At 38.2% G+C, this 27207-nt stretch overlaps 2 protein-coding genes across 5 annotated transcripts in view; both read right to left on the minus strand.

Annotated features, from left to right (window-relative positions):
- Positions 1 to 149: 149 nt before the first annotated feature.
- Positions 150 to 12043, minus strand: MACIR (macrophage immunometabolism regulator). Of its 3 annotated transcripts, XM_075138137.1 has the most exons (3): positions 11944 to 12014; positions 3030 to 5661; positions 150 to 2533 (listed from the first exon to the last, which is right to left on the minus strand). In XM_075138137.1, exon 3 carries the CDS (start codon positions 2510 to 2512, stop codon positions 1889 to 1891), a length of 624 nt encoding a protein of 207 aa, XP_074994238.1. In that variant the 5' UTR covers positions 2513 to 2533; positions 3030 to 5661; positions 11944 to 12014; the 3' UTR covers positions 150 to 1888. The 3 variants fall into 3 exon arrangements, with proteins under 3 accessions (XP_074994238.1, XP_074994237.1, XP_074994239.1); XM_075138136.1 differs by lacking the exon at positions 3030 to 5661 and having other exon boundaries at positions 11944 to 12043; XM_075138138.1 differs by lacking the exon at positions 11944 to 12014 and having other exon boundaries at positions 4107 to 4500.
- A 6720-nt stretch (positions 12044 to 18763) lies between these two features.
- PPIP5K2 (diphosphoinositol pentakisphosphate kinase 2) overlaps positions 18764 to 27207 on the minus strand; it is a 53536-nt gene continuing 45092 nt past the window's right edge. For both annotated transcript variants that reach the window (XM_075137162.1, XM_075137163.1), the window contains 3 exons: positions 23666 to 23797; positions 21978 to 22106; positions 18764 to 21311 (listed from right to left, as the gene is read on the minus strand). In XM_075137162.1, the coding sequence (XP_074993263.1) occupies positions 21208 to 21311; positions 21978 to 22106; positions 23666 to 23797 (365 nt within the window). In that variant the 3' untranslated portion in view covers positions 18764 to 21207. The remainder of the gene's footprint in view (positions 21312 to 21977; positions 22107 to 23665; positions 23798 to 27207) is intronic.

The following is a 27207-nucleotide window of genomic DNA, read 5'->3' on the forward strand; positions in this document are numbered from 1 at the left end:
ATTTCCTGAAACATAGTAGCAATCCTAAGCACCTATTTCACAAAGTCCAAGATCCCTGCTTTAAAGTTGTTTTTAAATGATCCCTGGTCTAAAGTCGTATTTTTTAAATGTCCTCTTTCTCCTACACAGCAAAAGACTCCACAACAATAGGTGTTTATACCACCCTTTTTATTTTTCAGCCAGAAATACAGTTTCATAGGGTATTTCAATAAAGTAGTGTTATTCCTTAAACAAAACCCCCATCTCTTTGGCATCTGACCATATTCTGTTTCTCAAACTAAAGACTATACAGGAAGATTTAACTTCCAAGATCATTGTTCAGTACATTAAATTTACACAGGTGTAGTTAACTTTTAAAAATACACATCAGTTTGTTGCAAAGGTTCTAATAAACCTAAAAAAAGATAATCAAACCAGCAAAATGCAGACTACTGGGCTGCCTTCATTTACAACTGTGGAGTAAATGACAGAATGAGAACTCTTCATTTTCCACAGTGCACTAACTAGTGCTTTCTATTCATTTTCAATGATAAACAAACAAACAAAAAAATCCCCTTAATTCTACCAGAAACAACTGATCAAATAATTTCTGTTTCAAAACAATGTGATCTTATTTTAACTTCTTCTGCAGAGGTCATCAGCCAAAACCAAGTAGCACACTGTTTCAGTAAAAGATTGCACCTAAAAAAAAAGTCTGAAAACTGTTTTTCGTTTTTAAACTTAAGTTACTAAAATGTTTTAAATACACCTAGGAATAGAGCTGTCAAAACTGCAATTGATGTCATGTTTGGATAAAAAATTCTTAAGTAACAAAGTAAGCCAGTGTATTCAATCTACTCTGTTGAATAATCCAGGATCATCTCTTCAATGCTGATACAGAAACACTTCACTTGCACTCCATCAAAAAAATCAGCCTTCCAGATCTCAAGTATTCAGTGCTTCAAATCAACTGAATTTCCAACACAATGCTGAAGTTATTTCACACCTTCTGTTCCTATACATGATACAGGAATCAGGAATTAAAATAAAAAACACTAGTGACATACCAATGCAGACATTCCAGTGTATTTACTGGAGTCTGAAGTGAATCCTTGTTTGTGTGTCAAGACAATATAAAAAATAAATCCCACTAACAAAAAAAATCTTCACTCCCAAAAAGATTTATTTTTAATAATGCAAATACTTATCTTGAACAAGGATTATAGAACCAAGGAGGCAAAGCAATTACTTCCATGCAGAAATTAAAAAATTATTTAATAGGATTCAAGTAGCAAAGGTTTGTTTTATGAGTGAATCTCACCCTCATCACCAGTGCAAATGCAGTTTGCAAATGTTTGAACTGGATTGTTTAAATAGCAAGTGACCCAATTTAGCCAAGCTGACTTTCCTCTCCATGATGTAAAAAAACCAAAACCCATACATTTTACTGTAGAATACAGGAACAAAAAGTAAAACCAAAAAACCTCCTAAACTTGAGTACTTATCCAAGAGAAGTTTCTAACATCAAGCCAAAATTAGCAACAACCAAGCAGACATCACCAATTTTTCAGTGTTAAATTACTGTAAATACTAGATCTAACTGTACCAAAAAAAAAAATCCCAAACCAAAAAATCAAAAGCTTTTTTTTTTTGTTACAAGGTGTCCAAAGAAATATCCACCAGTTGCAGTCAAATTTGCATCAGAAGCTGCTTGCTCAGGAAAGATTTCTCCCTCCGAGTATTTGTAACACATTGCATTGCCAAGATTCTTTTCAAATAAATTACTTTCTGATAACATTTAGCTGATACAACCTCCTACAATGTGGGCAGTCATGGACACAGTACAACAGTGGATTTTTGCAGCAGCAGAGAAATAATCAGAAATTGGTTCCAAATTTGAGATGATAGCTCATGTGTTATTTCTTGCAAACATACGGTCCCCTCTAAGGGTAAGGTGTTGGAGCTGGTATTGCAGCACTTCTGTGTCAGCAGGTTCCTTAATGCTCATTTTGTCTAAATTGAGGTAGTCCAGGGATTTCGAATGAGCCCTTTTACCTTTTAAAAGGCAAAGAGGCAGGGGACCATGAAGTGCCTTGTAAGGTTCATATGGTAAAACCTTAGTGCATTTATCCCCTGAGCTGGGCATCCGCCTCCTCCTCCTTCCATTTACTGCTGGGATCTCATACGGCTGATAGTATCTACTTCTAGTTTTGTACAAACGGGAAGAACGTGTAAGTCCTGAATCAAGCTGTTTGGAGCGCAAGTTCGGCCCAGACTCCCCTTTATTCTCTTCATTTCCTGTACACTTTTGGGCTAATTTTAGCAGCTCCTCTCCAGTTGTGAAGCCAACCAGGTAGTTAGAGTCCATGTGAAGAATCTGATATCCCGCAACCGTCCGTCGCATTGGTGAGCAGGGGGTACTGGAACAGCGGGGCTTCTCTGCTTCCATCCTGCCCGCAGGACTCACCTCTGCAAGAGGCACAGGGAGGGTGGACAGGGTAGTTCTGGACTCTCCATTTATGTCAACTTCCATTTTAAACACAATGCTATCCTCCTAAAAATAAAACAGAGCTTGGTCAGAAATAGAGCCTTTATGCAACACGAGGAGCTGCAAGAGGATGGCAGAAATGAGATTTTGTACCACCCAGAAGTCATGACCAGCACTTCTCTATTCAGCCTTGTCTTATGCTCTGCAGGGTGTTGCATAACAAAACTATCACCGACGTCTGCCTTTTAAAATTATCTTGGGTGTTTTTTTAATAAAAGATACCATAAATATACTCTTGATATTCTTAAACGTTAAAAACATCTTGAGTAGTACTGTACAAAAAAGAAGCATCTTTCCAGTCCATTTTTTCATCCTTTTAGTCCATTTGATTCCTTACAGCCCCTTGCCTCTGAGGCCATCTACAACCATTAGCACATCCACAGCAACTTGTCCCATATTCAGCTGTGTATTTTTTCTATTTACAATAATCTTAGTAAACAAAGCTTTTAACAAAATGTGTCTAATAGCTACTACCTCAGTCAGGCATGACCACGGACCAGACCTGATCTACTGAGGGTACTGCAATGCTTCCCTCTTCCAGATGTGAAGGCAGCTTGCTTTAGATTCAAAGAATGGCATCCTGGCTGTTCAACAGCTGTCTTTATAGGTCATTAGCAATCCTCCTCCGCCAAAAAAACCTATCGTCTTATTCATAATCAACCAAACAAACTCACATGATTTTATTCTAATGTATTTCTAACAAAGGAAACAGTATACTAGCGTTTAATGAATATAGCATAAGATTCTTATAAGCATCTTAAGAATAACCAATATTCTGAATTCTATGGTATTTATTTGTTTTTCTGTTTCTTTTGGAAATAGACTATTTTGCCCTGTCCTTTCTTCCCTCACAACTATTCCAAATATACAGCCTTTACAGATACAGCTGTCTGCCATAAGCCATTATCATCTCTAACATGGAAAGCCAAGGTCAATATCCCAGCAAATATATGCCAGTGGATGCCAGAACACAGAGAAGGCTTAATTCTTTTCTTTTCTTTGTTTTCAGCATCATCTACACCACCTCAGTGACACAGTTACTTCACAAAATAGAAAGGTCACATTTGTTTTCAAATCCATGCTTCCTTCATTGTCAGCCTCACCTCTGCTCTAAACAGTAGCTAGTGACTCTCTAGCCAATATAGTTCACAAAAAATTCAGCATAGCTTTGTAATGTTTAAAGGCAATGAGACTCAAAGAATAAAGGAAAGTTGGTATCCAAGTGTCAAGCAGAAACACGATTCTGAATGTCATCGTAAACGACATTCAAAAGCTCAATGTTTCACAAATGAGACTGACTTAAAACATGCTATTATCAGTTTGCAAACTTTTAAAGCTGCTACTTGCTGCCATTCTGAGGCTTAGCAGAACACAGGCTGAGCAGCAAAGATGCAATAAGAAAGGGAAGGAAAACACTCCCTCCCTTTCAATACTTCATTCAAACTTCTGCAATCAGACACCCCCAAAAATCCCATCAAGATCAACCTCTATTCATTTGCCTTAAAGTAAGAGGGGAAGCTGTATGCAAATCTCACTTGCAAAAGAAAATAATCTAGCCTCATGCAAAATTTAAGCCTACCTTGTTTCTGTTCAGGGACTGCAAAGGAGCAGTTTAAGTAATGTTCCCACCGCTGCTTCCCTGCTTAGTCTCAAATCAACCTGCTGCTCCCGTCCTATGCCAATAAACTAGGACTAAACAAAATCCCCACAGTTTCGCTGAAGAGGATTTTATTTGCCATTGACCATCTTCTATTATGGAGAGACTATTACTAACATTCCTTTAGTCTTAGATGTCCTTTTTCAGTTCTTATAATCATGGTCTACTTAGGATTCTTCATTACCAGTTTCGTGTAGCATCACTTTTACAGATACACAGATACACTTCATCTAGTCAGCTTTTAAGCATTTTGAATTTAACAATACAGGTAACACAGCAAAAGCTAAATAAAGGATTAAAATACTGAAGCAAACCAAACACCAAAATTTTTCACTGAAAAAACCATTCACATAAAACTCAGGAATGTTGCCCGTTATATTTAATTGACTTTGAAACATATTTATGGATTCAACTGAAACTTTCAGAATAGTCGAAGCAGTTGCAGTTGTTTCCTACTTAAGCACCATATCTAGCAGTGAGACAATAAATATAGTGAGGTTTCAGCCACTGAGTTAAAGATATTAATGACAATTCCTTAAGTAGAAATTATAGTTCCTGCATCATCAGGACCCATGGTTACTGGAGGCATAGCACAGAAAAATTTTGCATTAAGACTTTTGGTTACCCTGTGCTTTTAGCCAAGAAACCTAAGTATTTAACTGTTCCTGTTCTTTTAATTCCTGATTTTTACCCTGCAGTTTGGAAATCTTTCCAGTAATCTTCCAGAAAGACCAAACCCATTCTGTTAAAAAGCTGAAATGATGCTAGAAAAAGTATAAATAAAATACTCATACAGCACAGTTAGAAATTAATCATATTATCTAGTCACATATAAACAGCAGCAACAACAACAACAAAAAAAAACCCAAAACCAACAATCACTTGCCACAGCAATATGTGCCCTAAGGAAAGGGAGGGAGGAATAGATGTCTTCATGCACTTTTTGAGTTAAAAAAGCCTTGAGAACTTGAAAGCAACACAAAGGCTCTTCTTAGCTTTTAAAATCATTTGCTTCTGTTTGAAACATGGGTGTGTGCTCTGGTAACAAAAAGCAATCAACTTTGAAGAATAACTACAAGCAGGAGGGAAGGAGGCAGGAGTTCACTGCTGAACAATTACCCCTCATTGGCCAAAAACAGTACAAAGAAAAATCAGAGCAGAAAAGCCTTCAAGTCAGCAAGCTCCAGCCTAGAACTTCAGCCTGAAGTTCTGCAGAACTTCCATTTCTGTGCTCCAGTCCAAAGAATAGCTCTAAAAACAAGAAATCTGACAGACACTCGAAAGCCAACAGTAGCATCAGAAGTTGGTGCCATAAACATCAGAAGCTCAAGGGAACAGCACTGCTAACTGGTAAGAGGAATGACTGGCCAGCTCCACAGGCAGAGTCCAAAACTCAGCATGTATGTGTTCTTTCCCAAGACTTTTAATGTGAGTTACTCAAGCTGCCATATGGCTTCAACATGCTTTGTCTCCTTATCTGGTAAAAAAAGATAGAGAAACATTATTTAGAAGACTTATATAACAGAAAATCATTTGAGAGATTCACAGTATCTGTGAATGTAGATACCATTACCTACAAATACATACTTAAAATTTTTAGACTGCATTTTTAGGCCATTTCATGGTTATAAGGCATTAGATGACTACTATTAGGTTCATTGCTGTGCAGTGGAGTAAGCTCATCAGTAATTCTCAGCATCAATTATAATACTGAAAAAAAAACAGTATTTCAATTTAAAAAGAGTGTTTCTTCAGATCACAGCTGCCTTGTCTTCTTGATTCTCAAAAAGAATGACAAACAGAGTGATGCCAATTCAAGACAATTTATAATTAAAGATTTACTATAGAATCAAAACAAGGAGAAGAGGAACAAGATGCCATAGGCTCTTCTTTGCTGCTGCTGCTTCACATATTTTAAAAGTACAGAAAATAACTGAAAATAACAGTTACCAAGAGGATTCACTTGACCAATACAGACTGGAAGTGCTTGCAGAATACAGTTCAGTTCATTAAGATTTTATGAGATTTTATCAATTCTCTTTATATTATAAAGCAGGCTCTGCATATAAATTAACCTGACCCAATCCAGCTAAATATTGAGAAAACTGTCTAAAACACAGAGAAAAAGAATAATGAATAGAAATACTACATTGAGTACTATAAATCTTTGTATTGCCTCAAAGAATACATTAATATGCTTGGGATAGTTCTTTGAGAGTAAAATCATCAAAACCTCCACATTTGGCGAATACAAAGGCTTTCCAATTACTGAATCTTTCACAAAGTTGTCAGATATCACTCAAAGATTAGCATGGGACGAATGAAAAACACATGTATGACACACTAATGTCTAACATCACACCATGCTAATATACACACTGTAAATCATTTGTTGTTGGAATGACCTCTTGCCATGCGCTCTTACTGCATCCAATGCATGTTTTGCTTGGGATTTTTTTTTTCCTGATCATTTGGGGTTTTTTTTTGTTAAATGTATTACTTACTGTCTTTCTGAGGAGAGAAATGTAAATGACTCAAAAAGTATCAACTTTAATTAATCAATATTTAAAGATGACAAAGAAAGACGAAGAGGGGTTTCCCCTGACACTCCTATGATTTGTAAAAAGTCTGCGTTATTTTGAAACCACAGTAAGTTGCTCTCAGCAAAAGAACTGGTTTTCTGTAAATTGGTATTTCCATTGTTACTTCTCAACTAGAATATGAACTGATTTGAGAAGATGCCTTTTTTAGGATAAGCATTAAATTCCTGTCCATGCAACTACTAATTTTATTTTTTTTTTTTTAAGCAGAGATTTTTTTTTTCCAGATGCCAAGCCTGCAGGTAGTACCATTTGTTAAGAATCACAAAGATATGCCTCCTTGATACAATGCTCATAACTGCAATAAGCAGATGGCAGAATGGAAAGACAGCAATAGACTCAGTGATATCAACTCTGTAAAAGAGTCAAACATACTGGATAGAGATATCAAGCCAGTTTTGACACTTCCCCTTCTCTGTGCTGTCATTACTTAACATATACAATGCACTTAAAAGATACAATGTTTGTCTATCAAATATCAGGAGTAAGTAAAGTCACCCAGCACATGTGAAGCCAGCACACATTTTTAATTATTTCAATTGTCTCTGTTTGTGAAGGCGAAGAATAAAGTTTACACCTTTCCCCTTGCAGTCTGAAAAGAAAAATTCACATACATGTAGTATGTGCTCTTGGAAATCCCATCTTGTTTCTCTATCACTGAAATATGCTGATGCAATTATGTACTTGTAGAGCAAAGTTTTCTGGAAATAATTATTTCCAATCTGCAACTAAAACAAGCGATATATTTAGTTGAAAGGAAAAAAACAAGCTAAAATGCAGCTACGAAAAAGTATCCAGAAAGGTGCCACGTTTCTTTTTCTAGAGCTGGGGCAGCCAGGCCATAGACTTTGAGATGTATGCAGCTTATGGGTTCTTCTACTGAAAGCTGATGATACTGCTGCATGTACTGCCAAAGCCAGATGGTTGTCTTTAGCCACTCTCTTTACCTCCAGCTGAAGGAACTTAGACTAATGTGGCTTCACCATGCTCTTGAAGATCCTCTAGAATAGCTGTGTTTTACACACTGATACCATGTTTGTAGAGACAGGAAAAGGAGGTTAAAAAAAAAAAATTACAGCGAACAAGCTCATGAAAGATATCAATAAACTATACACATTTTTCACCAACTCTTGCTGTTCCTTAGGAGAAATTCCGAACTACTTTATGCTAACGAAAAAGTGAATGGAGGTAATACTAAATTGTTGCATCACATGAGACAACATTCAGATTGAGTAAGAACAAAGTTTAACACAGGTTTTTTCTCAAAATTAAATGCAAGAAAATGAAATTATGCATAAAGCATATGTTATGATCCTGTAAGCCTTAAGAAAACAGATGAATGGATATTACTGAATTAATAAGGTCAGTGCCATAACTTTAGGATGTGATGCAAAACAACAGTCCACAAAACAACCAGTAAAAATGATAACTACAGAATAGTCGGGGGGGGGGCAGGGGGGGAGAGGTTCTTGTCAACAGGTGAAGTATTAAGCCCCTCAGCAATTCAGTATACTGGACAATAAATACCACAAGGAATTATTACATGTTTTGCAAAAGGTTAAATCAACTTCTAATAATATGTTCCTACTGCAAGAAGCAAGAACTATTTAACCAGATTGTTATTCTTGTTATTAATTCTTCTTATTAATGCAGCTTTAAACAGAAAACAATTATGATCCAGGAAATTACCTTTTAAAAATAAAGAGGATCACAAATGAATTACTGAAGAAATACAAGTGGCAACTCCAGCGACTAGCTCAGACCAGATCAGCATGACAGAGCATACAATTTACACAGAAAAGAGACAGATGGAATTTCAAGAGTTGGTCCAAGCTAATGAATTTTGTATGAGCAGACTTAGCAAGCAGGGAAAGTAAAAAGAAAATGGTGGGAAAGAAGGCTATTTAACTTCTAACATCTTTTTGCCAAGCAATATTAGATGGAAGTGTTTAACAGAGGGTAACTTTTCCGAAATATCTGGAGTCCTTTAAATAAACAATGCGACTTCCTTGCTATATGGAATCACAGATGAATGCTTCCCCCCCACTCCATCAGTAAGCTGATGCTCCTGGCCAGCATAAAGATAGCTGTTTACTATCATCACTCATCAAAATATAAAACAGTGAGACACATGTAAAAAAGCTGATGCATATCATGAACCAAATCATTTTTATTCTTTAGTGGGTTAGTAAGTTAAAAAAATGTTTTCTTCATAACTGTATTTTATTTCTCTGTATTTTTGATTTTCATCTTCTCACCAACCAATATCTAAGTTTCATTTTCAAAGTTCTCTCAAGTTTCAGGTTAGCCCACTTGGAAAAAAACAACAAAAGACCATAACACAACCTGGCTTGTCAACAAAAATTAAATTGCCTTTTTAAAATAATAAAGATAGGTGGGGGAAAGAAAGCAGAGTTTTTAAAGTATTACAGATTTCACTGAATAAATACTGATTTTTGTCTTTAAAAACCAAAATGCTAATGGAATAAAGGTCTCCATTGCTTTTGTGTCAGACAAGAAATACATGTTTGGTAGTATCCTATGTTGCCACGTCTGAAAATACAGCTCTGCAGATATTATTTTGAAACTATCAACCTAAACAAAACCAGTATTATATTCAGCCTTTGACTAGGAACAGCTATTCAAAGAAAGATACTAGTTAAACATAAGACCTACTCAAACATATCAGGAAAAATATGTTTAATCAATGCAATTTAGAGTTTTTTGGTTTGTTTTTTAACTGAAGCACTTTAAATGACTAGTTCTTTGTCTTAATTTCATGCAATCTGCAGCAGATTTAGGTGTTTGTTGGAAAGGTGTCTCATTCACTTACACCATCCACATTGCTCAAGGTCACTTCCTCAAGCTTACTAGAGTTATGTATATAATGGCTTCAAAGTTTTGTTCTCTGCCTTCTTCTCAAATGCTCCTTCCCATACTTAAACGCTACCTAAAAACAAGTGTTTAAGTGTAATGCAAGTATGGAATAAAAACTAATAAAAGCTCAATAACACATGCAGGCATTGTAAATTTGTATTAAACTTACAACTACTGCGAACAGAAAACTTTGACCCGGAATATTCAGTTCATCTGAATCTACCATAACTTACAACATTTGCATATGATTACGCAAAGCCGGTGGCCAAGCCAGCAGCATAAGGATGGTCAAAGGAGAGATTATGAAGAAAGCCACGCTACAATGTCAGTACTGTTATGCAAGAACTTAATTTCAGTGATCGCACTGCCATTGCCTCACTTCCCTCCCTTTCAAAGTCACTGTGAGAACCACCCTCCACCATTTTCACTATTCTAATAAGCACTTTTCCTCAAGGGAAAAAATAAAAATAACAGTAAAGCAGGCAAACCACGTAAAACAGAGTATGGTTCAAAATACACCAACAGCTGCAGGGTAGTGGGAGGAGAAGCTTTCAGTAAGAGAGATGACTAGGAAAAAGTAAGGAAGGAGAATCAGTGCTGCACACTTCTACTCCGCATGGCAAAACAAAGCATCGGTTCCCCAGTCCTCGCTACACCCCTCCTGGAAATACTCCAGGAACTCTTACGGTATTCAGGATGAGCCTTGTCAGAAGTCTGCCAACTACTGGTACAAACAGCAAGTCCTTCTCCCCATCACAGACCCTCTCCATCACTCCCACTGAGATCTGTGTAACTGCACGCTTCAGCCATTGATTCATTTCCACACGCAGCTATGCAAGCATGTACAGCATCGTACATGCACACAGAGAGCACACTAATAAACAAAGATATGTTCAGAGAAAACATCTACTAATGCACATGACTCGCTAGTTTCTTTATAGTACGTACATACTCACTCACACTTATGCCAGCTAAAACCGCTGTGTAAAATAGCATATAAATAACTTATATATAAAGAAATTAAGACCTGAGACTATTTTCCTATATATCTGTAGACCACTCAAAACAGCACCTCAACTGTTCAGAGACACTCCCCCAATATCTTAATATGCAGAGACAGAATTGGCAAAATATGCCTGCCAATAAACCAAAGCAGCTTAGCAAGCTTCATACTCTGTAAAGTAACACTTTAATGCACGCTAGAGTGCACAAATGAGTATCGTGGACGGTACAATCACTTAAACAGAGCTTTAAGCCTCCCTCTACCCTTCACTAAGAAAGATTTATTACAGAGAAATATAAAGTTACCCATAGAGAACCGGGCACTAATGCACTTTGTTACTATCGGACTGAATACTAAGGTCATATTCAGGTTTAGCACTTGCCTAAGAGTATTAAGAATCGTATGGGGACTGCTGCTGGTTATAAGTTACAACTGAAGAGAACTATAAACGGTTATGAATAGATGCAGGTGCTAACAGGTGAACTCTGGCTTTTCCACCGTTTACACTGTTACTAGCAGCTGGCACCGAAAGCTCCCTTGACCAAACCTCACTGCAGGCTTCAGGCCCTACATGAAAACTCCCCAAGGCTTCCTTCCGCACGCGGGTACCGGGACCGACACCCGCCCGGACAGCTCCACGAACGCTCTGCGGTGCTCCTCACTGCCTCCTTACCTCCACCGCATTCTGGGGAACGCGAAGCAGCCGTGGGCTGGGAGCGCAAGGTACACGGGCCTGCGAGGAGCGCGGGGCCCGCCGCTCAGCTCACGGAAGAGGCAGGCGGGGTATATGTGCCAGGACCTCCGCGCTGTGGGGGCAAAGCCCGTCTTACGCGCCGCCGCCCGCGGCCCCGGGGCCGGGGTCCAGTCGCCACACGCTCCCACGCTGGCAGCGGCCCCGCCGCCGCGCCCAGCACCGCTGGGAGGGGGCAAAGGCGCCGCCGCCCGCGGGAGCGCCGGGCCGGGGCGGGCCGCGCCAAGCGGCTCCGCGTGGCTCCCGCCCCGGCCCGGGGGGCGCGGGCGGCATCCCCGCGGCTCCCCGGAGGGCCCCGCCGCGGCCCGCGCCCGCCCCCGCCCCCCACCAACAATGCCGGCCGCCCCACGCCGCGCCCGGGCCTCACCGCACGCCACTGTTTCCGGCCCGGCTACCCCCGCCCTACGGCCCCCCCCTGGGCCCACTCGACGACCCCCTCCAGTACCCACTCCCTGAAGCGCGGGCAGGGCCGGAGGCCGAGGCGCCGCCCCGACGGCTGCGCGGAGCGGCGCCATCCCCGCCTCCTACCTGCGGCCCAAGGCGGCGGGGCCACGCGCGGAGCGCGGAAGAAGCAGCCAGGCGCCCAGTGCGGCGCGCTGCGCTTCGCGCAGCCCGGCCCGGCCCGGTCCGCCCCGCCCCTCGCGCCGGGGCTGAGGGCGGGGCGCAGCGGCGGCGGGCGGGGCGCCAGCTAGCGGCGGCGGCGGGTGGCGCCGCGAGCTCCGGGCGGGGCGCGCGGCGGGGGGCGGGTCCCAACGGCAGCCGGCGGCTTCCGCATCCCGCGGCGGGGCGGACCCGGCGCCGCCCGACCCGACCCGACCGGACCCGACCCGAGCCGGGCCCGGCTGGCGCCATGGCCGCCTCTCGCCTTGTCCCCTTCCGCGCTCCCCGCTCCCTTCTCTCTGTAAAACCGCCCTTCGCGTGCTGGCGTCTGCGAGGAGGAGGCTGAGACCCGGTAACGGGTGGGGCGGGACGGGCAGCGCCGGGCCCCGAGGTGAGCAGCCGTGAGCAGCACGCCGGAGGGCGGCCCTGGGCTGGCCGATGGCACGCCGGGGCGGGGCGGGGGCCTGCTGGCTCCACAACTCTGCGGCTCCCTGCGGTTGGGGCCAGGGCGCTGCTCTGGAGGAGACACCAAGTCAGCTGGGCCATAAGAGTTGGAATGGCTGGCTGGATCCCCCCGCTGAGGCGGCTCTCTGGGGCGCTAGGCGGTGAGCCTTCTTGGCACAAGCCTTGCCTTCCACCTATTCCACCTATTCTGATACTCTGTGGCTTAGTAAGCTTTAAGTCTCACGTATCTTTTCAGTTTGTATGCAGCTATAAGAAGGGTTCAAATAATCATCTCTTGGTGACTTGTCTTCACCAAAATACAGCCCATCTCCGTCTGTAACCTCTGTGGTATTTCTACATCTACAAAGTCTGGACACTGACTAGATACAAAGCTTTAGTAACGGTTTTGCCAAAAAACAGTTGGATCATTTACCTATTTTACTTTGCTACTCAAAGATTGAGCAAAAATGCTGTACAGAACCTCGCAAACAATTGCCTAATTTCCCTCCTGTAAGTAAAAATAAAAGGGAAGGGGAAGAGAAAGTGTAACATTGTAGTCCTTTTTTTTCCCCCTCTCAATAATAGCTTTTTGGGAGCTGAACCACACAGGTGGTATTTCTAATCCCCCTGCGGCGGAGTTGAGCCAGATTTTGTTCCTGAAACTGGGTCTTTAAAGACACATTTTTAAATACATAGCTAAAGTTTATTACCCTCCTTGGGAATGCATAGATGTCCTCTGTACAGAGGTCTCCCTCTGGTCCCAATGGTCAAGAAGGCTGCGGGTCATCTGGTCTTGAATTGCAGAGAAGGGTGTCGGCATTGGGTATGCCCCCAGACTAGCCCCTCATTGTGCACCCAGATGCACCTAGAATTTGCATTTCTTGGAAATTCTCAGCTAGAACAAACAACAGAGAAACAAAGAACAAGGGTTTTGTAAGGAATTCTAACTAAAGTCCCTTTAGCTCTGCAAGCCCTTAAGAGTCATTGGTTTTGCAAGTTCACAAAAGTGTTCTAAGAGCTAAATTAGTAGTTTTAGTACAGAACATGGAGAATATATCTGGTCAAGCAGCAGTGTGAGAAAAGGAATTTGGGAGTGTAATTCAGAGTCATTATGACGCTCTATGTTGCTTACAGTACACAAACTCCTTTGGGTCATGTTGACATTTGCAATACTAGTTTTAGCCTGAGTCAGAAATTCTATCTTCCTATGTTGTCCTGCGGTATAAATGAGGCTATAAAATCCTGTGAGTCCATATATCACAACTTTCCCCCAACAAACTTCCCCCCATAACTTCCCCCCCTCGCTGTTGACTGAGTTGTCAGTCAGTCTCAGAGTTGGACTTCCAAGGTTGATGGGGGGCGGGCAGCAGTGGTGAATGACTTCAGGAAATAACAGATGCTTGGACGTGTTCTAGCTAAGTAACTGTTTAAAGTAAAACATGCTTTACAGATTAGCGGTTTTCCCACCACAAATCAGGTATTTGAACATTTAATAAGCTGTAATATTTAATAACATTTATTACACTGACAGAATTAGCGTAGTGCAAAATTGTCTTTTAAATTTCTAGGAACCAAAAGAAAGGCAGATCCCGAAAACTTCTCCCAAAGATAGCATCCATACTCCACACCAAATATTTGAAAATAAACCTAGATCTTCTAAACCCCCATAATTTTCAAAGTTCTGCATTTTCCATGCACCGTCGATGTCATTAAGATTTTACCAAGACTGACTACTGTATTTCACTATTTTTTGCAGTGCTCTTAAAGTCATCCAAGATTTTACATACATCTGGTTAACACTTTTTAGTGCTGCTTCAACATAGAGAGAAACTCAGACCATTACAGACCATTTTGTCTGCATCGTCGCCCTGACCAGAACATGAAATACCCTACATCTTATGATGGCTGTGCTCATCAGTAGGTTCCTGCATCAATGACTGTCAATTAGAATGACAATGTAACTCAATTTTAAAAAGTAAACATAATATTAAAGGTAAAACACACAGAAAAAGGGCTCCATTTCTTCTCTGTAAGTTCTTCCTTATTTATTACCCTGGGAGCGCTTTTATCAAAAAGCTTTATCCTTGCTTTTATATATTCCAGGCTTGAACATTGGAAACTGCTATGGTGATTTGAGCATTAATGAAGTTACTAAATCACAAGGGCTGAAAGCTGAGCAATTGAAAGACTATTTACTCAGTGTGTTTAATTCTTTGTTTTTGTGCACATGGATTTAATTCAAAAACCCAATGAGACAAACATTTTTTATTAAATATTCAGGTTCTTTTCCCTTATTAAGGATTGCAGCCATTATTCTGAAAAGTTAGATTTTGCTGGAAATCCATGATCACATTCAGGATAAAATAGGAAGTATTTATTTGGGGGGCGACGAGGGAGAGGGAGGAAAAAAACAAATCTGAGCAGGGTATGGCTGAAATAGTAGCATAACTTTTACACTGAAAAAAATTATTAAAACTGGAATATTTTTATATTAAAAGACCAAAAAAAAGAGAAATATTATCTATTGTTATACAATTTAGCAACTTTTGCCATCCCAAACCAAAAGCTTAGTAATTTTTTAGCATATCTTAAAAGGCTCTTTGGCTAAGTTAAAAGAAACTATAGTGAAAATTTACTTAAAACCTAAACAAAATGTCTTAAGTACACCATTTAATAAAATCCCACCTTAATTTTTTATATAGTAAGTTAAAAAAATTAATTTTAGTGAGTGCAAAAAGTATCCCTTGATTTACTTCTTGGGCCAAATTCACTTTTTGCCTGACTAAGCTGATTTCAGTAGGAATTCAGGCTACTTAAGCAAGGCTGAATTTGTGTCCAGATGGAGGAGGTAAGCATAGGAAAGAATGTGAAAAAGGTGGTGCTTTTAGAGCTTTGTGTGTTTTGCAGATGTTCAGTTAGTACCAACTCTGATTCAGACCATCTCGAAGCAATAAACAGAACCAAGGAACATGAAAAGATGCACTCTGTCCTACACTGTAAGATTTAAAAGTTACTGGGAAAGGGAAGTGAAGTTTTGGACCAGTCTTAGGCAAATGATGCACATGATAGGAGAAGGCAACAGAAGGTACTTGCTAACATTGTTCTAGATCTGGTAAGTGAACTGAAGTAAGCTTGTCAAAATCAAAATATAAATCTATTAAATAAGCAAAAGAAGTGATGAAGACATGTTCATGATCGGACCAGGTTGCTCCCAGGGGTGGTGCAGTCCCCATCCTTCAAGGTTTTCAAGCCCAAAATGGATGAAGTCCTAGGTGACCTGGTCTGGTCTCACTGATGACCCTGATTTGAGCAAGAGGTTGGACTGGAGACCTCCCAAGGCCCTTTCCCGCCTGAGTTATTCTGTGTTCCTACGATCCTTGTTTAACCTTATTGTTTGTGACTGAATGCATAGCATATGTTGAGGTCAAAATGTATGGGAATTAATAATGGTTTAGAGTAGAATAGAATAGAATAGAATAGAATAGACTATTTCAGTTTGAAGGGATCTACAACGATCATCTAGTCCAACTACCTGACCAATTCAGGGCTGACCAAAAGTTAAGGCCTGTTATTAAGGGCATTGTCCAAATGCCTCTTAAACACTGACAGGCATGGGGCATTGACCAGCTCTCTAGGGAGCGTGTTCCAGTGTCTGACCAACCTGTCGGTAAAGAAATGCTTCTTAATGTCAAGTCTGAACCTCCTCTGATGGACGGAGCTTTGAGCCATTCCCAGATGTCCTGTCATTGAAGCCCAGGGAGAAGAGCTCAGCACCTCCCTCTCCACTTCCCCTCCTCAGGAAGCTGTAGAGAGCAATGAGGTCGCCCCTCAGCCTCCTTTTCTCCAAAGTAGACAAACCCAAAGCCCTCAGCTGCTCCCCACAGGAGATGCCTTCCAGCCCTTCCACCAGCTTTGTTGCCCTCCTCTGGATGCATTCAAGGACCTGAACATCCTTCTTAAGTTGTGGGGCCCAGAACTGCACACGGTCTGAGTCAGTGTTTACTTGTTCATAACCAATATTTAGCCTAGAAAAGGCTGGAATCTCCAAGTTTTTCCTTTTTTTTGATTCTATTTAAAATACAATGTCATTTCAGTCTTTTGAATTCTTTTGATTTTCTCCTTTGCAGACATCAGTAGTTTGAACCCTAGATTTACTGTGCAAGTCCTCTTTAAAAATGACTGTAGACTCTTAGTTGAGGTTCATAAATAGTTCAAAATATTTCCCAGAGTAATCTTTTAAAATAATTTATGGAGGCTTCAGAAACGATGTTTTAAGTCTAAATATATTCCCAGCCATCACCCAAAAGAGGAATTAAAAAGTTATCAAGAATCTTAAGACAAATAAGACCAGAGGTCCAAATGGACTTATACTCAGATTTTAAGAGATTCACAAGAGTTTTAGTATTTATATTAGTATACAATAAATAATAATAATCTTATGAAAGAGCAGTTATTCCCTCTTCTGGAGAGATGTATTAGAACAGGAGATTTAGTGAGACGTGCACCCAGACCAAATAGGGTTTGTTGGAAGCAAAGATCCTGCAATTATATTAGGAAAATTCTTGATCTGGTACAAAATGTGCATCATCCAATTACCTTGTTTTCCCGTGTTGGTGACTTTTCTCCCTTTTACTGAACAGAATGGAGATCTGTAAGTGTGGTGCATCAGAAAATGGCTTTGATGGTATTTCCATTCTACTTGGACATCAGATTATATAGATCAAGAATGTTGCACAAAAAGTGGATTTCTCAAAAACACATTGGATAAAAGATACATCCAGGCAAAAATAGCCTAATATAACTCCCTTTCAGGCTAATCTTGAGATACCCATGTAAAATATGAGAATTTCCTTTCCTGGACTTCTTATTTATCACTTGATGAAAACCAAAAAAGTTCTCACTAGAACCTGTCAACCACATAATCCTGTTTAGATCAGAGCAATTATCACCAAATTAGGCTAACTCCTTTTGAAAGGGAATACACCACTAGACATCGTAATTGCCACATAGAAATTCCTCTTTTCCAGAAACTTTATGATAGAAAAATATACACTGACCTTTAGGAAGACAATAAATGATTTCTAGTCATGTTCAGTGTTATTTCAGAAAGCCGATTCTTCCCTTAGTAGCAGATCACATGAAAATTTATAATTCTTAGAAGTCTGGACTAGAAGTCTATTTCTGCATACTACATTCATACATTATGTGGCGTGGTGACAAACCGTTTTTCATCCATTCTTCTTTTTTTTTTTCTTAAGCAAGTACATGTTAGAACTGGTTTTGTATCAATGCAGAAGCTTCTTGTAAGGTCTTTCCCACACTAGCTTCTACCTCTTTTATGATATGGATGTTCTCTGTATTTAGTGCATCCTCCTCCTCAAAGGCCCACATTTGATGCCACTCACACTCGGCTCTCTCCAAGATTTTTCTACACTGTGAACTGCAAATAGAATTTGTCTCCAAAGCACAGATGATTTGCAGGGCTCTCATATTGTGTCATACTTCAACTAGTTCATTAAAAGAAGAAACAGGGATCAGAGACAGAACTGCACATCCTTTGAAGACTGAGCCAGACCTCCAGCTAGCTATTTTGCAGGGAACTTCAGAGCTGGAATAATGTCTTTGCTATTCTCAATGGAACTGTATTTGTTTAGGCCACAGGACTGTTACATTTAAAAATGAATAGTTAGAAAGCTGATGGAGATAATACTGTATGTGGTTTAGAGTTTTATTTCTTTATAGATAAGATGTTTGATTTATTTTTTTATTCGGCGTATGTTTTCCACAGTAATATACTCTGGACTGCTTTGTTATTACACCAGTTTTTATATTTCAGAGCAGAAGATGGTTGTTTTTAAGGGCTAAGTGAGGGAGACGAGAAATTAGTATTTGAAAATACTCCATGAAATTTGTCCTCTCCACAAAACCAAGCAAAATTAAAACCATGGTTTAAAAAGAAAAATAAAACAACCAACCCATTACTAGAAAGTACCCTTCTTTTCTTCTACCAGTTCTTCCAGAACTGACTTTTTGGAAAAGTTTTTGCAGTTTTTTCTTTAGCAAGTTACTTATGGGTCTATCAACAACATAATTGCTGTAAACTGACAAATTAAAAATACAGGAAAAATAAAGGAACATTATGCTTTCATCTGTGTTAGATGACAGAAAACAGTGTTAAATCTCTACATTCTGCCACTTGGATAGTTTATTGCATTGAAATTGCTATTAAAAGTCTTTGTTACATTTCTTCTGCCATCTTCCTTTGAACTCCGCTGGTTTTGATGCTATTGATCAGTGTATGATCATGTATACCTCCCTAGGCTTGTTCGTATGGATTCCTACAAAATTGAACTTGCTTTCTCTTAACATCTGCTTTCTCTTAACAAATTTTACTTGCTAGTATAATGAGATAGAGAACTCAAATTTATGTCTTTATTATAACAAAGAAACATAAAACAGATAAAACAAGATTTTAAAATAATTTTAGGAGTCTTTACAAACACATTTGTGTTTTGCTCTGTTTGGTAATGAAGCTTCATTTTTGAAGGAAATGCTTAATGTTTAGTTAAACTACATTTCAGGGTGGTAGTATTTTGGGAGTTACAGTCATATTCAATCACTGATTTTCTGTGAACTTGTTGGAATAGGATGTACAGTTCAAAAAGTTTAATGTGAAAGAGAGTCCAATTGCATAAAGAAATTGGACTAAAAGTAGGTTCAAATCAGCTCAGTACAGCCCATGTTCTGCCTTATTGCCAGAGTAGTAATAGGAAATAGAAGAGCACTCACAGTGGTTCTGTATTTAATGTTACCATTCTGGAACATGAGGAAGCACTGCAGAATGTGTGACTACCGTTTACCTTTTTGAAGATTGATTTCAGTAAAAAATAATAGACCCTCACTTCTTATAAGTCATGTCCTTCACCACCAAGAGAAATTTTGGCTTATTTCTATAGTACTGGCTTATTTGTAAATTTTTTTTCCACCGAGATACTGAATCAACTACTCACTGTACTCCACATATGCTCTTAGAAGAAAACAAAATGGAGAGAAGTTGCCAGCGACCTTGTTTTTATTTAGGAGCACATAAAAAAAAGTTATGCCACAGCTTTGGTTGACTGGAATGATACGCATATTTAAATTTTAACAGTATTTTTTTTTTAAATGGTAAACAAGTGTACATTCAGTTGTGTGCAAGACCAACACTGTTAATAACACAATTACACTACAGAAAATGAAATGTTTTAAGTATATAGCTGTGAAACCCTTCATATTTTTGGTATTTAACCAGCATTTTTAGAATTAGTCTGCTGAAGTGTGGTGTGGTAAACACTGGAAACAGACGCTGTAGCCAACTGAATGTAATTATAGTTGCATTGGCTCTGGACATGAGTAAGAGCCCGGCTTAAAAGTATTACTTGGAAGCTATGTCTTCTGCAACTTAAATGTGAAAGGAATTATCTAACTTGCAGTTTATGAAGTCAGTTATTAATAATCAGCCACTTGAACTTACTAAAGTGGACAATATTTTCATACACTTGGGATAATTATAATAATTCAATAATTTTTCATGACACACATAAAATCACAAGAACTGCCGAGACTGGATGATTACTCTACATAACCCAGTAACTCAAAGTTCCACTGACTTACTAATGCTTCTCACAGCTCTTATAAAATCTTTAATGTTTTTTTTTGTGAGAGCTGTTGTCAACCACCTAGATTGGAAGGAGAGAGGTATGAAAATTCCCAGGCCATGATGAATCCTGAGTATTTTGCAACAGTAAGCACTAAGTTCTGGTAGACCACAGTCTCTCTCTACTCTGAAGGGATGATAATAAAGCATAGATGGAATATTTACAATTTTTAGGATACACTTACTAGCAGACCAGCTGTAACCATTTCTCTTTTTATAAAACCTGGTTTTTAATATCACCTTTTTGTAGAAACATATGGCAAAGCAAATAAAACTGTCTTTTTAGTAAACAAAAGAAGTTTTTGCTAAAAACATATAAAAGACAGTTTTATCCGCTGGATGATATACAGGTACCCGTATACAAGCATGTATACTAAACAACAAAAGAGAAGGTGTATTTGAATGATACAGGTCTGATGTAAACACAGAATAAAAATCAGAAGAGTCAAAAGTGACAATACGTTAACTCACTCCATCATGCCTAATTATTGCAGCATATATGATATAAAATAATTCAAATGCAGAAAACATCTGCTTATCTTCAAAACCAGGCAAAAGAGATCTCTTTGGAAATGTATTTAAATTAATAAAAAGCTTCTAACCAAGATGTGTTACATTTCAGCCCACAAAAGAAATTCACAGGGAGATTATAGACTCCTGAAAATAGAAGTTTATAATGACAACAGACAATGCCTTCATTACAGTGACATCAGCAGAGCCACTGTAACACATACCACTGCATTGGTATTTTCTTTTTGTACAAGTTTACAGTAAATATTTGAAGACACTGAAAAGGTTCATGTGCAGCTTTTTCATTAAAGGTGTGCAGTTCATCAAATTGATAAATAAATATATTTCCTGAAATGTTTTAGAAAATGAGAAAAGAGACCTTTGACCTAAATATGTAGCGTGCACACTAGTTAACCATATATAAACTGAAGATAAGTGCACTATGAACTGCAGACAGGAATGGCTTTTGAAAGCTCAGTAATTTAGTTGAACGCACATGAAAAATTGTTTAAGATGTTGCTTCCAGTTTTGTCTGATCAACTTCATTTCTTCTCAGAAAGACTTTCACCACTAAGTTCTACATCTAGCGAGGCCTCTTCAAGAGATAGCTTAACATTAGATACACAAACAGAAGATCCAGGGGTAGCTGTACAGATAAAGAAAAATAAATATTAGGTTTTACCCTTAAGAATATCCATGCTAAAAAGCATCAAAAGCAAGAAAAATGCAAGTTACCTAGCACAGAAACACACAAAAAGCTACATTAATGAGATCAGAAATGAAATGGGATTTTGTTCTAGAGGCCCTTAAAACAGCACAAATATCCAAAAGCAGACAGTGTAGCTGGCCAACAGTTCAGACTGAATATACTGCTGATTAAATGCATCACTGTGTTATTGGCAGCTTCTGTCAGAACCTGGTCACAAAGCTCTATGGCAGATGTTTAGAAAACATCTTGGAAATTCTGCCATTTAAATAAATAAATTTCCTTTGCTTGTCTTACTTGGAGATAGCTGGAAATACTGCCATACTTCAAAACAAAACCAAACCCCATGAATTTTCAGGCTATAGAAATTCTTTCAAACACTTAATAGAGTAAGAGAAAGTAACTATTAGCACAGTTTTACTGCTAAAACTATTCATGCAATGCTATTGAGTTCTTGCTAACCCGTAAAATGATCCCACTTATATCACAGACAGGGAATGTTAAGAAATAGCTGCCCTAAGAATTTATGTAATATATAAGCAAGATCCTACTGCTGGAAATAATGTAATGAAGTTAGCCATTCTGCCTCTGACAGAAGTTACTTACATAAGGTTGGTTTCTCTGTTGCTAGCCTTTCAGGCAAAGTTTCAAGTGGTGTTGGTTGAATTTTTGCAGGGGTATATGTATTTAAAGAAATTTTTCTTCCTGACAGTGGAATCATGTAAGTTGAAGAAGCTGAAATGGCGGGGGAGAAAAGATACACATAATAATAAAAATACTCTCACCTGAGCAAAACGTCAAAAATAGTATCCACAGAACTGTGTATGTGTCCAACAGTATAGATGCCACAGTTACACAACCTGCAGCTCAGCTACCAATTTTTGACTCTAGTGTCAAAACTTCAAAGCATGAAAGACAAATCTAAAAATCTCCCTTTTACCTCAGAAAGTGACACGATAACTTCATGCGGCTAAGGCAGCTAAGCCAAATTTCTGTAACAGCTGCCTTGCAAGAAGACTGGCAAAAGCATTAGTGCTACTTCTCATAGGTTATGAAGATTGCACTGCAATAGGCATTTAGTCCACAACACCTATGAAAAGTGCATACAATAGACTATCCTCTAGACAACTTCCAAATGTTATAGGAAAGCAGAAGGAGAACAAAGCACCTATGGCCTCAATTCTCTCAGGTCTAATTTCCAACCACTCCTTTGTAGAAAGGTGACAACCAGACCACCACAGAAGTATGATGGTTTTTTTTAAATATTTTTTCATTCTGTGTACTTCTAAATTCTGATGGGGTTTTGAAGAAACACGAACTTCCTAACCAGTGTAACAAAGCATTTTAAATAGCTGAGAAATTTGAAATACCTATAAGCCTCCCTGTGTTCTTTTTCAGTAACATCAGTTGTCTTAAATTGCTATCTTCCTTCTCAGATATAGGAGGCCTACTCTATCAAATTAGCTGCTGATTACAATCTAAATGGTATAAAACTAAAATAACACTAAAAAAAGGAAAAATCCTATAACAGAAAAAAAGAACAAATCCTAACATCTAGGTAACCTTTGTATGAGTACTAGCAAGTACAAATTTTCTGATCAAAGCATGAGTCTTTAGGCATTTCCTCAAGAAGAATGACTTTCAATCACCTGACACATGAATTATAAGCATCCCAATATGTGGTAAATCTGACCTAACTGAATCTGTTTCCAAAGACACAGCAGTAGAATCACAATGAGAAGTCATCTTCCCAGAGAGATGCAGATGGATAGAACTCAGTTTGCATTTCATTTCAAGATCACTTAAACGTTAAACATACAGCACAAACTACTAAAAAACTAAGTAACTGCAAGGTACTCCACAGGAGAAACCCCAAGTAATATTGAAAGAAACAGGAAGTACACAGTTTTAAGATGTAGAAGGCTTGTAAAAGGCAACACTACTCTGCTGAGGTTACTACCAGGAAAACAGTACAGTATAAAGCTGGAAATACTCCATGCTCACTTAAATAGCATTCCTTGTAATTCAGCTAACGGTGTTGGACAGTACAGAGGAGTTCTTAATGTGAGGAAATAAACCAATTACGATTTCATTAAATCCTTAATTTACTACCCCAGTCAACAGAGACATCACTTCAATGAATTATTACAGTGTCCATACTGCAAAAATTAAAATTACGGTTTATGTAAATATTTCATTTTTTAGTTTACTTGTTAGCTGTAAAATACCGGAAAGATTAACTACACAATATTTAACAATTTAAAATGAACATAATTACAAACTAAAATCAGTACCTGTCTCCTGTAGATTTTCCCTTGATGGAGCAGCAACAGAGGCCAGAAATTCATCCACCTGCTTCAGAGACAAGGAGTTGTGTAGAGTTTCCAAAGGGCAAATAGAAGGCACCATGGAATATAGTTCAAAACCTGAAAGAAAAATAATAAAAAAAAGAGATTTCCAAACATAAGACAGGATTTAAGCTATTGCATGGGCAAGTATTAAACCATGATAAAAAGTACTTATTTTAACAGCACATGCAGACATACTACTCTTGAAATCATGGATGCTAAATATTAAAGGATTTGGAACAAGATATGCCGATTTCCAGGATGTGCTAAACTAAAGGTACCATTTAACATACCATGGGTTACAAATCCCATGTACACATGAAGTGGTCTTCAAACATTACAACTGTGCTGTACTCCCAAATCAGTTCATGAAAGATGACTTTCCTCTAAGAAAAACTTAGTAAATCACTAAAAAAAATAGTCAGCATATGGTAGTATTTCTCCTACGCATTCTCATACCTGGCACAACACTAAATTGATAACTCATTCATGAAGTAAAATAGGATAGCTATGTTGTCAACTGTTAGCAGACAAGACCTAAAAATGCTACAACTTCCAAGAAATAAATTTGCAGAATTCACGTTCTAACATCTTCAGTATTCTGTGAAAACAAACTGTTGCCTTAAATATCAAAGGAAAACTACTGTTAGCAGTTTTGTACCTTGAGGTTACATGTTTTAACTTTGTAAGACAGATTTACACCTACCTTTATGCATTTAAAAACAGTACTTAAAAGACTAGAAGTTTCATATATTAGAACAGGTAAGTATAGCAACCCAAAATCTAAAAATTGATTGGACTTTGCTTTTCTACATTATTATTGATCATACACCAACCATGCATATCCATATTACTAACATACTAAAAATAATTTAAACATCTTGGCAAAAAAAAATTGCAGTTCTCTGAAGTGATGCAAGTTTGATAACAGCTCTTCATCCAATTGCATTTCAGAAGAGGAAAATATGTCCATTAGTGTTTTTAACATACAGCTATAACATTACAACTTTGCAATTCAATATTGTAAATTTACAGTTGCTACATTTCTTTTAAGATATTTAAATGAAGAAACAATAGTGAATGAAATAATGTTTAGAATTTCAGTTCAAGGTACATTTATTAAGAGATAGGATTATGACTGTGAACTGTTCCTTCCCCTAAAATAATAAGCATCAATATTCCTGTGATATCCAATGTTCCCCATTCACTCCCCCCTTAGTGCTTTTCATAGAGAAGTAACTCAACAAAATTTCAACCCCCAAATATCTATTTACATTTGGATCCACCTTGGCCATACTCAAATTTGAGGGACAGTCGCTTCAAATATACAATCAACTGAAGTGTACTTACGTCAGCTTCACTTACATTACAAATAAAATGTTGCATTTCATGGAAACTTGGTTTCATGTACAAAAGAAATACCACCACATACTTAATTTCTATTTTTCTATAAAGGCAGAAGCTAAGCTTTAGTGTAAGCACTTACATGTTTGGCATACATATTAATATCCTAAATAACTATGCATGCATGAAAAGCGCAAACCCTTTCTTTGCATTACAGTAAAATAGAATATTTATCTCTTTACCCTGACAGAAAAGTCACTATCACTTGAATAAGAATTTATTTTTTTAATTTTGCAAAAAGCATAGTGGGACAATGTCAGGTTAACTTTTTAATAACTCTTACTGTTACAGTGCAGTGTTACAGAAAACCAGAAAGAAATTTCAAAATAAATCCATGCCCTTTAAAAAATGAAAATAAAAAAAGTCGTCTTCTTTCAGGAATTTCCCTTCCATAGGTTTTTGTTCAGTTTTGACAATTCTGCTATCAGATAGCCATATCCCAGCATGTTGTTGTAGTATCTTTGCATCTAAGGGATATGACTTAAAAGATACCCTGGAAATCTATCTGCTGTGTTTTATTTGAATATTTTATGATAAATATTTTATGATGTTATGAGAAATAAATTTAAATTTTAATGATGAAGAAGCCTGACAGTATCCCTTTAAAAAAGTAATTTCCTGCAAAAGTAACAGCCTTTGAGTTTTGGCCATATTTATTCTTAAAGCACTGTCCCCATCAAAAGGCAAGACAATGAAAGGGTTAACGCAGCATCTCAAAAAGCCACCCTGCTTACATTTAAAAGCTATAGAGACATACCACTGGAGCCTAGAAATTCCACAGAGGAAATGGACCAGCACCTAAAGAGGTGTGGGTGTTCTGCACAGAGGCCCAGAAAATAAGGTAAAGCACTGTCAGAAGATACTTGTTCACCATGTTCCTTGAACTAAAAATGGGGGGGTAGTCTGAAATGAGTTAAGAGGGTGTGATAACAACATAAAAATAAGAAAAAACAGAGTAAAGGGACAAGGAGAATCAAAATGATAGTCCAGAGGACAGACAAAACAACATCAATATGTTCTTATGTTAGTAGAAAACCCTTGGAAACCTGCAATATACTTAGGTTTCATAGAAGCTCATAGATCATGCATTAATCTTGTAAAAGATGTGTGGTAAAACTACTGTATTAAATGAATCAGAACAATCAATGCATTCATTAAAAGCAATTTAGATCCTTTTTTAAAGAATGCAGTCACAAAAAGATAGTGCTAAATGGAACAGAAAGTAATCATATTATTAGACACTGATGCTCAAATGCAGTTCTTACTTTCTGACCTTGTATATTTTGGAAATACTTGGTTTAGTCTAAAGACAAAAAATGGACTTCTAACTTTCCTATTTGAAATAGGACACTAAAACTGGCCTTTTAGATCAAACACAGTCTTAATGGTATTAATTCAGCCATACTATAGCAATTCCCCTTCAAGAAGCACTGCAGTGCAAAAAGTCACTATGGATTCCAAATGAATATAATAAAGGACTACTTTGCTCCTCAGCAAAGCCAAACAAAAACTCAGGTTTTTTTTTTTAACCGTGTTTCTAAGCAAAAACATTTTGAATTTAACATGAAAATGCTGATGATTTCCACTGCAGCTTCAATAATATCACCGTCACTGTACTCAACCAGCAGTATGCACATTTTAAAACTGCAATTAAGAAATCTGGAAAAGCTACATTAAGATCCATGGATGCTGAAGACCGAGTCTGATTTTCATGAACAGGACACATTTTGGGCCTATTTAATCATGTAGAAAGGTAGGCACGAAATATTTTGCTGAGGAAGAGAAAGACATACCTCTGTCCTGTGTGTTAAACCGGACTTTTTTGTAACTATAGTAGACTGAAGACAAGTTAACTCTCCCTTTTGGAAGCTCAAGAGGTCAATGTAAGCAACAGGCAGCTCTCTTGCTGTGATTTTTAGTGCAATATTTAAGTAATTTGCACATCTGATGAACAAAGAACTATGATAAGGTACAATAAATTTTTGTCCGATGACAAATACAGTAATTTAGCAGGAATGGAACCAAAGCTGCTTATTTTTTTAATTTAGCATCATTTCAAGAAGATAGTCGTAAATTCCAGTTGT

Source organism: Calonectris borealis, chromosome Z, assembly GCF_964195595.1.
Source record: "Calonectris borealis chromosome Z, bCalBor7.hap1.2, whole genome shotgun sequence".
In the NCBI taxonomy this organism is placed as follows: domain Eukaryota; kingdom Metazoa; phylum Chordata; class Aves; order Procellariiformes; family Procellariidae; genus Calonectris; species Calonectris borealis.